This window comes from Vespula pensylvanica, chromosome 4, assembly GCF_014466175.1.
Source record: "Vespula pensylvanica isolate Volc-1 chromosome 4, ASM1446617v1, whole genome shotgun sequence".
Taxonomy (NCBI): Eukaryota; Metazoa; Arthropoda; class Insecta; order Hymenoptera; family Vespidae; genus Vespula; species Vespula pensylvanica.
This window is the reverse complement of record NC_057688.1, coordinates 7,230,715-7,244,193: the sequence shown is the minus strand read 5'-3', so window position 1 is coordinate 7,244,193 and position 13,479 is coordinate 7,230,715. Positions and strand designations below refer to the sequence as shown.

The 13,479-nt window shown below is 29.3% G+C and overlaps 3 protein-coding genes across 4 annotated transcripts; 2 read left to right on the top strand and 1 right to left on the bottom strand.

Moving 5' to 3' along the window:
- Positions 1–539: 539 nt before the first annotated feature.
- Positions 540–3,651, bottom strand: LOC122628383 (voltage-dependent anion-selective channel-like). Of its 2 annotated transcripts, none has more exons than XM_043810638.1 (6): positions 3,498–3,651; positions 2,354–2,687; positions 2,140–2,261; positions 1,634–1,742; positions 1,347–1,555; positions 540–1,246 (listed from the first exon to the last, which is right to left on the bottom strand). In XM_043810638.1, exons 2-6 carry the CDS (start codon positions 2,671–2,673, stop codon positions 1,155–1,157), a joined length of 852 nt encoding a protein of 283 aa, XP_043666573.1. In that variant the 5' UTR covers positions 2,674–2,687; positions 3,498–3,651; the 3' UTR covers positions 540–1,154. The 2 variants fall into 2 exon arrangements, with proteins under 2 accessions (XP_043666573.1, XP_043666574.1); XM_043810639.1 differs by lacking the exon at positions 3,498–3,651 and adding an exon at positions 3,105–3,242.
- Positions 3,652–4,933: 1,282 nt separating this feature from the next.
- Positions 4,934–8,172, top strand: LOC122628381 (SET domain-containing protein SmydA-8). Its single transcript, XM_043810635.1, has 9 exons — positions 4,934–5,141; positions 5,446–5,498; positions 5,585–5,804; positions 5,980–6,230; positions 6,335–6,502; positions 6,705–6,931; positions 7,052–7,262; positions 7,562–7,707; positions 7,811–8,172. Exons 1-9 carry the CDS (start codon positions 5,127–5,129, stop codon positions 8,041–8,043), a joined length of 1,524 nt encoding a protein of 507 aa, XP_043666570.1. The 5' UTR covers positions 4,934–5,126; the 3' UTR covers positions 8,044–8,172.
- Positions 8,173–8,395: 223 nt separating this feature from the next.
- Positions 8,396–13,453, top strand: LOC122628409. The gene is made up of 10 exons (XM_043810681.1): positions 8,396–8,617; positions 8,696–8,891; positions 8,969–9,196; positions 9,291–9,575; positions 9,656–9,943; positions 10,075–10,285; positions 11,924–12,051; positions 12,133–12,322; positions 12,425–12,683; positions 12,771–13,453. Exons 1-10 carry the CDS (start codon positions 8,532–8,534, stop codon positions 13,204–13,206), a joined length of 2,307 nt encoding a protein of 768 aa, XP_043666616.1. The 5' UTR covers positions 8,396–8,531; the 3' UTR covers positions 13,207–13,453.
- Positions 13,454–13,479: the final 26 nt, after the last annotated feature.

Sequence of the window (13,479 nt, the reverse complement as noted above, 5' to 3'; positions counted from 1 at the left end):
CTAAGTCCCAGTCTAGTCTAGAAAAACTTAAAAAACATCAAATAAAAAGAAATTTTTGTCAATTTATGTAAATTCTCAATTAAAGCAAATGTTTCCTAATTAAATAATAAATTAGAATATAAAGTGGCACTTATTTACCAAGCATTGAAAAATATACCTACCCAGTATATGTAGTGATATTCCAGCAATAAGAAATATATATATATATATATATATATATATATATATATATATACATATATATATATATATTGCGGTACTAAGAATAATATCTTTATAAATTTTATAACATTATTGTTTTAATAGTTACTTGACATAGATAATGAATAGTCTAAAGATATATCAGATTAAAGAAGGATATTATCTTCAAAATGTACTAGAGCTAGACAATGACTTAATCTCACTATTTACATTATACGTATAATTGTATATATGAGATTATGTGCCACATGCATCTATTTTTATAATATTATTATAATACTAGGAACAAAATTGTTGTACTATGGGGCATTGATAAAAGATATTAGTTATGTGTAAAATACTTTTTTGTCAATAAAATGTATTGCTCGTTTTGTGAATGAATGTCAGAATTCTTACATAAATTCATTGGTGAGAAGTACTAAGTTCTGTTGTGTGAATAAGTCAAAGTAAATATACATGCATTATCGCAATTTTTCTTGTAGCACATAATGGCAGTTAAGTTTAATATTAATTCATGTGAATGTAATTTCACATATATTTTATCCCCTTCTTTGGTACAACATTGTGTAGCAAATATTTTATTTTGTTATAGAATTAAATTACTCAGACAAATTAGCAATAAATTATTATATGTATGTAGGATATTATTGAAGTGAAGAACGAATAATCATACCACACATATTTTTTTTTACTTGCATTATAGAAGATACTTTTGTAACAATTCAATGTATTTTATCCCACGATCATGACTTTAAATATAATTAGTCCCTGTAACTGCTTAGAAGTGATGCATGACATTTTTGTGTGGCATCTATTTAAGGATAAACCTATCTATATGTTGTAAGTAATATTTTTATTTGAAGCATGTACTGAGTTGCAGTTTTTATGACATAAAAGTCATGAAGTCATAACTTTTTTAGACGTCTTTTTTTTTTCTTTGTAAACGTCAATATTTAAGCCTCAAGATTTAATGCTAAACCAATTTTGTGTCCACCAGAACTAAAGTTCTTTCCATCAATGTTGGTAGAAAGAGTCAAAGTTACACCTGTAAAATATATTAATGAAATAAATGTTGAAAAAAGAAGTGAACATGGTATATATAGAAAGTATATTAATAAATAACGAATAATATCATATAAACTTACCCTCGCGAAGTTTCTGTTGATATCCCAAACCTATCTGAAGTTGAGAATTAACTTTGGCCCTAACACTTGCATCGTTATCAAGATTATACTTGGTACCAAGTCCAAATTGTGTCACATTATTACTGGAATTCCAAGCCAAATTAATAGCACCTTCCAAGTCAGGTTTTACTTTATGATAAATGGAGGCACCAAATTCACGTCCATTATCCCTATATAGATATTAACAAAACAAATGTTATTTTTCAAATAAAAATTACTATTACGTATTTAAAATATGTAATGCTTACACAGAAGTGTGGAAAGCAAAATCAGAAGCAGTAAATCCAAGAGCAAAATTGTTCTTCGTAAGCTTGCTTCTCTGCGAGTCGAAAGAAGCTTGATAACCAGCAAGCCATCCTGAAAGCGATTATAATATAATAAATTAGAAGTTACATTAAATTCTTCCATGCCTATTCCATTATCGCCTTACATGTTCCCCTGGAATATCTTGAAAATCACAAACGTGAATCAAGGAAAGGATTAGAAAGGAGCACTTATGGAATGGATTAAACATCTAAACAGTAAAATGTTAATCAGTTTCGAAAAAATAATTTAAAACAAATATTCTGGGAAGTAGGAATGATAGTTAAACAATATTTTTATCATAAATGAATGTTGCTAATTTTTTATTTATACAACTTGAATGTATTGCTGTTATGAGTAAAGAAGTGCAATAGAATTAAATCTAGTATATCACACATAATAGGTTTATAAAAAAAGTGAATATTTATTTATAAAAATTGTTTATAGTTACCTTGATATCCTACAACTGCAGTAGCGTTAATGAGCGGACCAGTAGAAAGACTCAGATCAAAGTCAGCAGTTGCCGATACATTTTCATGTTTGTAAGTAGTCTTCAATTGTCCTGTTTTAGTGCTATAGTAGAACAAGTTTTTGTTGGTTATCTTATCTTATTTGTTATTTGTTTGGTTAATTTATTTTTACAACTATAATATAGGATCCCTTACCCAGTTTGAGGTGAGAAAGTACAACTGTAACCGATACTAAATCCACTAAATATTTTATCTGCGATAGTTATATCAGTTGCAAGAGTGTTATCTGTATTCCATTTCTCGCTAAACGTCAAACCATATTCCTTGATTTTATATTTGGTTTCCAAGGTAGCAAATACTTTTCCAGTATCTTGATTAGATACTCCACCACTAGAGAACTCGACACCAGAATCAGTCTTAGTTTTGACATCTAATTTTAAGAGGCCAAAATGATAACCATTAGAAAATACATCACGAGCACTTTTGCCCAAATCTTTGTAAGTCGGAGGAGCCATGTTCGTTAAAGTTCCTGAAAGATCAATATTATGGCATTATAAATACTTTATTTTTTAGTTTAAACAGAAACAAACAAGTTTTAAATTTATACAATAGATAAGTAAATACAACAAATTTAATTTATATTTTGTTATTATATTATAGATGTTATTATAGTAATGACAATAAATTTATCATTATATATATATATCCACACATATATATATAATTTTTAATTATATAACAGTTAAGAAAAGGGATTTAGATATACGTAGAAGCTCTTAAATTAATCTTTGAAACAAGGTATAAATATTTCGGACGAAGACATATTATTGGTGTAAAAAAATGCCCACAGATAAAAAAGAAAGAAACAATTTTTATTTCGAATACTTTATAACAACCTAACTATCAAAAATAACTCGATTTGTTAAAAAGAGAAAAAATATATTACGTTGCCAGAAATTGGTTATGAAGACGATGGTTCGTGGCGTTACGCGAAAATGGAATGATATTGACCTGTTTCAGATATTACATAAGGACCAGAAAGATAATTTTTTTTATATTCGAGTAGGACAAATTTATACAAGTCCGATAAGCGAGGTTAACTATGAATCATAAAAAAAAAAGGAAACCTTCAATTCGAATAATTAGAAAATTATTTCGAAAGAGAAATATTTCGATAAAAGATCATTATCATCACACGAACGACACTGCTCTTACTGATTAATGCCGGTAGATATCTTTTTTTCTGTATTTTCGTCGTATCCATATTCTTTATAAATTTATCGATGACACGATACATAATTGTTATTAAAAATTACGATATCATATGATTTTTACTTACAGTTTTATGTCAGGAGATAAATCGAGTAGGAGAAATCGTGCGACTTCACAGAAGAATTGCGTTACACGAGACTGTCTACCGTTGATACTGAGGGGAGACACAGGCTTGTGTTCATCTGCGCATGCGTCGCCGAGCTAAACCTTAAATTTACAAACATTTTTCTTACGCTATTTTTATACACTCCTGTCGTCTCTCAGACGACTAAATAATTTGAATTATTCTTTAAAACATCGATTATATATACATTTATTTGCCGATCATAAAATAAAATTTTTTTCATATATTTCATTACTGCATCGATCATCCTCCAGACTATTACGTAACCTCAAAGGAGCCACCCCTCTTGCCCCGACCCTGCATAGGCGTGGATTTGCACGCATCGTATCTACTTTATCTGGTGCGTTTATTGAACTTTGCTAGCACAAGGATTATTTCTTAAAATGAACTTCTTTTTTTTTTTTCTTTTTTATATAACGTCTTTTGATTTAAAAATAATGTAAGATATGAACTTCTTATCTTCAACTAACTTCTCGACTTTTTTTTTTTTTTACATTTTTCTTTTTCTTTTTTTCTTTTTTAATATTCTATAACCAAGTTATACTTCGAAAGATAAAAAAGAAAAAGAATTGTAATACATCCTCGTAAATCTCATATTTCTTACGAAATCGTATATTATTCTTATTATGTAGTTTAGATACTTATTGTTAGATCTTCATAGTCTGTTGCACATAGCAGTAGTTCATGTTATTCTACCGGAAAGCGTATTATATGCCTATAAATTAATTTCTCTTGAAGATGATAATTCTATCAAGAGAGAGAGAGAGAGAAGCATTAGATATCATACCTGTGACGATTATATTTTTTTTTTTTTTAATGCGAATTACATTCGTATAATATTTTTTATTTGATTTTTCTATTTTTTATTTGATAACATCTAATGCAAGAGAGAAAAGCACATGTACTGAACCTTATGGTATGTGCTCGTACACGTGACATCGAAGAGTTAAATAAATAACATTAGATTCTAAATAAAAACAAAACACAACATATGCCACAGCGTGCTTAAACACTTTAATAGAGATCTATACTATTCATTGTTGTTCAACAACAGACGATTAATTATTTATAACTGTTGCATCTCTTTGTACTATCTTGCTTAAGTTCTTTCAAAATCTTACTTCTTGACATTCATTCGTTTCATTTTTAATTTTCTGTTTTTTTTTTTTTTTTTTTTTTATTTTTTTAATATTCTTTTTGTCATATATCTATGTTCGTACGATAGGAAAAGTTATATTAGTATAAAAAAAAAAAAAAAATGAACATAAGTTTAGAGACTTTCCGTAGATCGACTGCGGGATCTAAAAATACATCTACTGGTGATCCACGGTAAAACGACGTTTCTATAGCATGCATCCGTTGCTTTCAAGTCAGTGGTAGAACTTGGTGGCATGTTCTAGATTATCCTATTGGCAAGATCATCCAATTGATATTTTTGATAAAATATATATATGTATATATGTAACGAATAAGACGAATTTTGTTTTTAGTTGTTCGAAAGTACTCAACGAAGTCATTTGCTTATTATAAGAAAAGAAATTAATTAAAGATAGAACAAAGTGAAGACGAATCATGTCGGAACAAAAAGTAAGTGTTCGTTCGTTTCTTTTCTTTCTTTTTTTTTTCTTTTTTTTTTTTAATTATATATTTTCAAAATATTCGTCGCGATGTTGTTCGTTCCAATTATTTTTTTAGCGCACATTATTTTTTTACGCAATTTTAAAAGTGCACAGTTCGAAAGTGAAACTATGAAGTGTCGATGGTTCCTGGCCACATCGTTTTTAATAATAATTTAATTACACACACACACACACACACACACACACATATTTATGAAGTGAAAATATTTAAAACAAACGTTTAAATTAATGTCGATATGTATATCTTTTAGGAATCAGTTCAAACGAAGGCTTACAATATTCGCCAGAATGATAAAGTGGGAAGGTAGGATCGATAAAAATTTGCTTGATATAATTTTAATTAAAATATTCGGTAAGAAAAAAATTGAGAAGGATATTTTTTTTTCGTAGATATATGGTTGCAAGTAGAGAATTGAAACCAGGTGAAGAAATCGTAACGGAGATGCCATTTATTGTTGGACCAAAGGCTTTCACTTATCCTTTATGTCTTTCTTGTTATGTACCATGGCCACCCACCCTTAAAGATAAACCACTTTGTTCGAAATGCAGTTGGCCGGTTTGTGGTCCAGAATGTGAAAATCAACCACAACATAAAGACTACGAGTGCCCGGTAATAATTACTTAATTAATTACTTAATTACTTAATTAATTAATGAATTAATTAATTAATCTCTGATGAAAGCGATGAAAGCGAGTCTTTGCAATGGAAATATAGTTCAAATACATATGTATATTTATATGTAAACTATATATGTGTATGTATTTGCTTTTTCATGATGGTATAGGTGTTTGTACAAGCAAAAGAAAAATTTAACATAGCCGCAGCTTTGGAACAAAATAACGAAAATGGTATTCCCCAATTGGAATGTATCACCCCTTTGAGATTATTATTAGAATCTCTAAAAAATCCAGAGAGATGGGAAAAAGAAGTGAAAAGTATGGAGGCCCATAATAAAATAAGGATTCAAAAACCTCATTGGAAATCGGATCACGTGAATGTTGTTGAATATATAAGGAAACAACTCAAATTGGACAAGTATGATATATATATATATATATACATATATAATGATATTATTTGATTTATAATAAATTAATTAGTCGTCTATATGTATATTATATTTAATTTATGAATTTTAGATTCTCCGAAGAAGAAATACAAACGGCTTGTGGTATCTTAGAAATTAATACTTTTGAAATAAGAACGTCGAAAGGTTTCAGTGCTAGAGCACTTTATCCAACAGTTGCAATGATGAATCATTCTTGCGTTTCAAATACATGTCATAGTATATCTCCTTCGGATTACAGGTAAATATTGTATTTTTTATTATATTAATAATAATTATCAACTTTTTTTTTAACACTCGTAAGAATCGTACCGTATATAAGCATTATATATACTGAGAATAATCAAGATATACCGATCAGCTATGGTATTAGCACATCTTACATAGCATAACCAGTAATTAAGATCTTTTTTCTCTTTTTTTTTTTTTTTTTTCACTTCCAGGGTATACTTACGTACTACTACTAGGGTACCCGAGGGCGGTGAACTTTACGGAAGTTACACGCATTCCCTTTTCCCAACAATGTTAAGAAGGGAACACCTTCTCGAAGGGAAACACTTTGCGTGTGCTTGTCCACGTTGTTCGGATCCAACCGAGCTGGGAACGCACATGTCTTCATTGAAATGTAATAAATGTGATAATGGGATAGTCTTACCATTGGATTCTTTAGGTACTTAAAGTAATTATTTTTATCTATATATACAGTAGTGAATCTATTTTTAATTTTCTTATATACCAATTATATACTAATTAAATCTATATTACCATTATTTATTTTCCATAAATACAGACGAGAATAGTATATGGAAATGTACTCATTGCGAGTTCACGACTCCTGGTTCGGCAGTTAAAAAAGTATTTCAAATAATCCACGCCAATGTCGAAGCTGTCGAAACAATCAGTGGAGCTGATGGGGCTGATGCCATTCAAGAGAGAGAGACTGTTATGAAAAAATATCGTTCGGTTTTACATCCACGACATGCTTTCCTTACCATGTTAAGGTAATTATATAGAGGACGAATCAAAAGTTTCTAGATGGACGAAAAATTCAACAGATGATTTTAAAAATCAATTACTCTTTTTCCACATGCTTTACGTTAACTTTTTTTTTATATTATAAAATTACAAGTCTAGTTTGTAAAATTACAAGACCAATTATAAGCCTAAAAAAAAACATGGAAAAAGAATAATTGATTTTTAAAAAATTCATATGAACTTTTGGCTCATTCCGTACTTTATTAAATTTTTGAATATGTCTTATCAAGATTATGATGGTAAAAAGAAATTTATTACATATTAGGCATTCACTGACTCAAATGTACGGCCGAGTTGATGAATATTTATTGGACGATTTACCAGTGGTAGTATTGGAACACAAAGTTGACATGTGTAGATTGTTACTTCAAGTATTAGATGTCATAGAACCTGGCTATTCGCGAATAAGAGGTAAAATTGTATATTTATATTACGTATATACGTAAGTAAAATATATAAAATCATAAAAAAATTTTATAAATAAATTAATCAAATCAATAATGAAATTTTTTAGGTATGACGTTATACGAATTACACGCACCTCTCCTCTTCTTGGCAAAGGATCAATGGAGTGCCGGTACTATCGATCAAGCCGGATTAAAATCAAAAATGATAGAAGCTTCGATAATACTGAAGGAAGCTGCAACTATCTTAACTTTGGAACCTACCGATACACCCGAAGGTCAAATAGGAATAGTTGCGAAACAATCATTGGAACAACTCGAACAATCTATTCAAGAATTATAACTTATTTTAATTTAAATAAATATATATATATATATATTTATATATATATATGTATGTGTGTATTTATGTATTATAATTTTTCTCTACATGCGCATAGATATGAGTAATAAAGTATTTTAATGATAATAATCAAATGTCTCGATTTTTTTTTTCTTTCAATAATTGCTTACAGTAAAGTTTTGATAATTACTATTTATACATATATATATATACATATATATATATATATATCTTTTTTTTATACACCCCCGCAATGTGAAAGATGCGTGTGTCAATAACCGTATGTTACTTCATTTCTAATTTTATTCTCGTATCGTGTGCTCTCTTGCAGCGACAGATCGACTTCTAAGAATACAGCAGTGTATTGCGTGGAAGTGCAGCTTCTTGCATTTCGATGTTGGTTTACTACACGCGAAAATTTGTTCACACTTTAGCGAGAACATTCGATATGGCCAAATAAATTGAGAGAAGATCAGACGAGCAAGAAAATGTCTGTAAAAGAGACTAGTAAGAATATTTCCTCAGTTTCGAAACCACAAACGTACAAGCTTGTTCATTCAGAAAAATTCGGAAGGTACAATTAATTTCGTTGCGATCTATGATCCAATCCACGTGTAATCTAATCGCATCCTTTTTCTCGTCTTTTTTCCAGATATCTAATAGCTGGAAAAAATATAAAAGCCGGCGAAGTAATACTTCGAGAAAAGCCTGTTGCAGTTGGACCTGGTGTTTTTGATAATGATTATTTTTGTTTTGCTTGTTTAAAATTATTGATCAAAGTTAACAAGGAATTACAGTACGTTTGCACGAAATGTTGCGTTGCTCCTTTATGTGGTCCAGATTGCGAGGTAACGACAATTTTATAGAAACTCTTTATCGATAAATGACAATAATTACAAATATTAATAATTGTTTAACTGTCTAGAAAAAGGATGGTCTTCATACACCAGAAGAGTGTCAGATTTTCAAGGACAACCAAAAAATATCGAAAGATAAACTATACGATATTATAGGAATATTGCTACCTTTGAGATTATTTCTTTTAAAGGATAGAGATCAGGATCTGTGGGAAAAAGTGGATCGCATGGAGTCGCATATGGATAAAAGAAGAGACACTCTCATTTGGAAGGACAGAGAAGTTAACGTTATCAAAGTAAATTAAAACGAGAAAGAAAGAATTATTCAAAAAACAAAAAAAAATCGAAACGCGACGAAAAAAAAATCATTACAAGTACAATTACGCTTAGATTTTTCGTGATCTACAACTGGTGACCAATGACGATATCTCTACGTCGGATTTTTTACAACATCTCTGCGGGATTCTCGATGTAAACAGTTTTGAATTGAGATCACCTGGTAGATTGGATGCTCTTGTTCTACGTGGTTTATACTTGGAAGCTTCTCTTATTGCTCATGATTGTAGAGCAAATACTCATATTACCGTCGATGATCATTTTCAACTCACCGTATATGCCAGTTTGCCTATCAATGAGAACGACATCATTTACTTCAACTATACTTCGTCACTTTTGGTACATTTTATCATATGTTTTATTAATTAGATAAACATTGAGATAGATTAACAATAACGAGCACTTGTGTTACGTATCAGGGTTCAGCTGAAAGAAGAGAACATCTTCGGGAAGGGAAATACTTCGAATGTGAATGTTCGGTCTGTAAAGATCCATATGAATTAGGTTCACATTTAAGTAGCATACGATGTCCACGTTGCAAAGATGGATATGTGGGAGCTCAAAATCCATTAAAAGCGAAACCATACGAACGTGACAGTAAATGGCAATGTGATAAATGTAGAAAAATGTACGGTGGTTATCTCATAAGAGCAACTTTGAATATAACTCGAGCGCTGATCGACGATTACGATGGATCGAATGTGAAAGTTCGTATTGATCTATAGATTAACTATAATTCTATGATAAATACGCACTTGTGCTATTCAAGTTTTTTCTTTTCTTTTCTTTCTTACTTTTTTTTTTTTTTTTTTTTTTTTTTTTAATTTTTTCATCACAGGACTTGGAATTTTTGATTAAAAAACTCACGCTATCTTTTCATCCTAATCATTATCTTTTGTTGGCATTGAAACAAAAATTATTAGCAGCCTATAGGAAACAAGTAGCAGGACCGAATCCTCAAAAAAAGATTATTCAAAAAATGCTCGATTTGTGTAAGGAAGTTCTTCAAGTATTGGAATTGGTAGAACCTGGAATTTCTCGACTAAAAGGTAAGTAATTATTTAGTATAATATGTTCGAATGGGGTAAGGGGAAACGATCGATGTTCACAATTAATGTTGTCATTAGAAAATGCTTTCTCACATTCTGAATGCTTTCCTCTCGCATAAATCAAGATTAGAATGCGCTTATCGGTAGTTTATCTTCTAGAAGAAGGACGATTAGAGCTCGTGCATGAACGTATTGCTATTTTTATGTGCTGATTTGATTGGTAGTTAGAAATTAAAAAGAAATCTATACACACACACATATACATATGTATATGTGTATTATTAATTATTTAATTTATTTATATATTTACATATAATTTATATTATATATCATATAATTTATTATATTATATATACGTATGTATACTTATATATAATATATATTTATATATATCTAGAAGATGCATCAAATATATACCACAAAGATATATATAAAAAATCGAAGGCCTTCTTCCGAAAGCGTTTGAAAGCATTCACGAAAGAAATAAAGAAGTGTCAATCTTTCTTTCGTAAAGCATGAGTTTTCAGGTATAATGTTATACGAAATGCACTTACCCTTGGTGTTGCTGGCTAATCGCGCTTACGCAGCGCGCGAAATTTCCCCCATGGAAATGTCTTCCCAGCTTCGAGAAGCTGGAACACATCTTAGAAAAGCTTTGGCAATGCTCCTTTTGGAACCTATCAACTCACCTGAAGGACATTTAGCCAAACGTGCTCTTCAAGAATTAAAAATGCTCAATCAAAATATAGCCGATGCTGAAGCACTTCAGCAATCACAGGAAGAATCCAAATCACGTTTACGTAAAGAAAAGAAAAAGAAATAATATATAAAAAATGTGTTAGAAATATCTTTCGATACTAATACACTCTGTTTATCGATTGGTAGGTTATTAATAAAAACCTTGTGCACGCTCTGTCCTTTTATTTTTTATTTGCGAATCTAATTTAATTTATTTTTATTTAATAATTCATTACTTAATTAAACCGATGTTTAATTCGATTTATTTTATATTTTAAATAGTTTGACTAAATTATATTATTCTTGTGTAAGAAATCAATAGTAATTCAGTTTTTAATCGATACTTCTAATTTTGCTAACGTCTCTAATAAAGACCGATGTAATTATAAGATTATATTTTTATTCAGATATCTATATACACGTATATCTATTTGGATATATACTACGCATACACACGCACGCACGAATCGATTTATTGTCAAATTTGATGATAAGCACAAAATAAGTACCGGATGTATGAAGCGCCATGGGAGGCGGTTGAGGTCAAAATAGTGCATTTTGGGAATATGAATTTAGGAAAATTTATCACTAAAGTAACGGTACAATCTTTATTGCGTTCAATAACAACTGACGCATACATGTAATGTATGCAAAGTGCATATTAGTAATTTCCTAAACGAAAATTATTAACATAACCTCATTTTGTGATAATTATTCTGACATTGTGATAGGAACTGAAAAAAAAATTAAAAAGTTATTTATAATTTATCCAATAACATGTTTTTTTCATCTATTTAAAAGACATACATTTTATGTACATGTAAAGTATACATTTTGTTTCATTATTGTGAGACCTTATAAGGTTTTTTTTAATATTTTTTAACAATAACATTATTACAGAACATTATCAATATAGCAAAATGATCCGCCAAAAATACATTCGAATATGTCTCCCTGCTTGTTTAGCGATAGTTTTTAATTTTTCTTTACATCATATCGAAGAAGGACATGTTGGCGTTTACTTTAGAGTAAGTAATATCTTATATTAAATTTATTTGTTGTTATTAATAATAAGAGATTATTTAACTTAAAAATATTTTTTTATTTAGGGTGGTGCTTTATTGCCATATGTTAGTAATCCTGGATTTCACATGATGATACCTGTATTAACTACATATCGATCTGTTCAAGTTACATTACAAACGGATGAAGTTAAAAATGTACCATGTGGTACTAGTGGTGGTGTAATGATCTACTTTGATCGCATAGAGGTTGTAAATATTTTAGATGCAAATAGTGGTAAGAAAATATACATATAAAAGAATATTCTTATATTTCTAAAATTTTAATCATCTTATGAAAATACTTTCTTTGTATATATGTTTCATTCTGTATCTGTAGTTTACACTATGGTAAGAAACTTTACTGCAGACTATGATCGTACTTTGATTTTTAACAAAGTACATCATGAGTTAAATCAGTTTTGTTCAGTACATACTTTACATGAAGTATATATTGATCTATTTGACCAAATAGATGAAAATTTAAAAACTGCTTTGCAAAAAGATCTAAATGATTTAGCACCAGGTCTTAACATTCAAGCAGTAAGAGTAACCAAACCAAAAATTCCTGAGACAATCAGGAAAAATTATGAATTAATGTAAGTACTCTATTTTGAAATATTATTACTACAAATATCTAAATGACAAATGGAATCTTATACAATGATATATATTTGTAAATATAGGGAAGCAGAAAAAACAAAACTCTTAATATCTACACAACATCAAAAAGTGGTAGAAAAAGATGCAGAAACAGATAGAAAAAAGGCTGTCATAGAAGCTGAAAAAGAAGCACAAGTTGCGAAAATACAGTACAATCAAAAGATTATGGAAAAAGAATCTCTTCAACGAATTGCAGGTATAGAAGATGAAATGCATGTTGCTAGACAAAAAAGTCGTTCTGATGCTGAATATTATCAACTAAAAATGCAAGCAGAAGCAAATAAATTGCTTCTATCTAAAGAATTCTTGGAATTAAAGAAATATGAAGCTTTAGCGCATAATACAAAAGTCTATTATGGACAAGATATACCAAAAATGTTTATGTATAGTGGTTGTACTAATGATCAAGATTTAAGTTCACATATAAACATTAAAGATACTCAACCACAAATGTTATAAAATAATTTATTAATAAAGATCTCAATAACTTATCATAATGAAGCTAGATTGAGAAATATAATGAATCAAGATCGAAATCATCTGATTACTTTCGAATAACACTTATATTTTTTAAAAATACTTTTATTTAAGATATTTAATGATAAAAGTACTTGCACAAAAACGTGTATTTTTCTTATGTGTCATTAGATTTAATTGGCAATTAATAATGTTAAAATCTTTTTTAAATAAAGAACATTAAAAAATATTGATAATTGTTGAACTTATTATCCT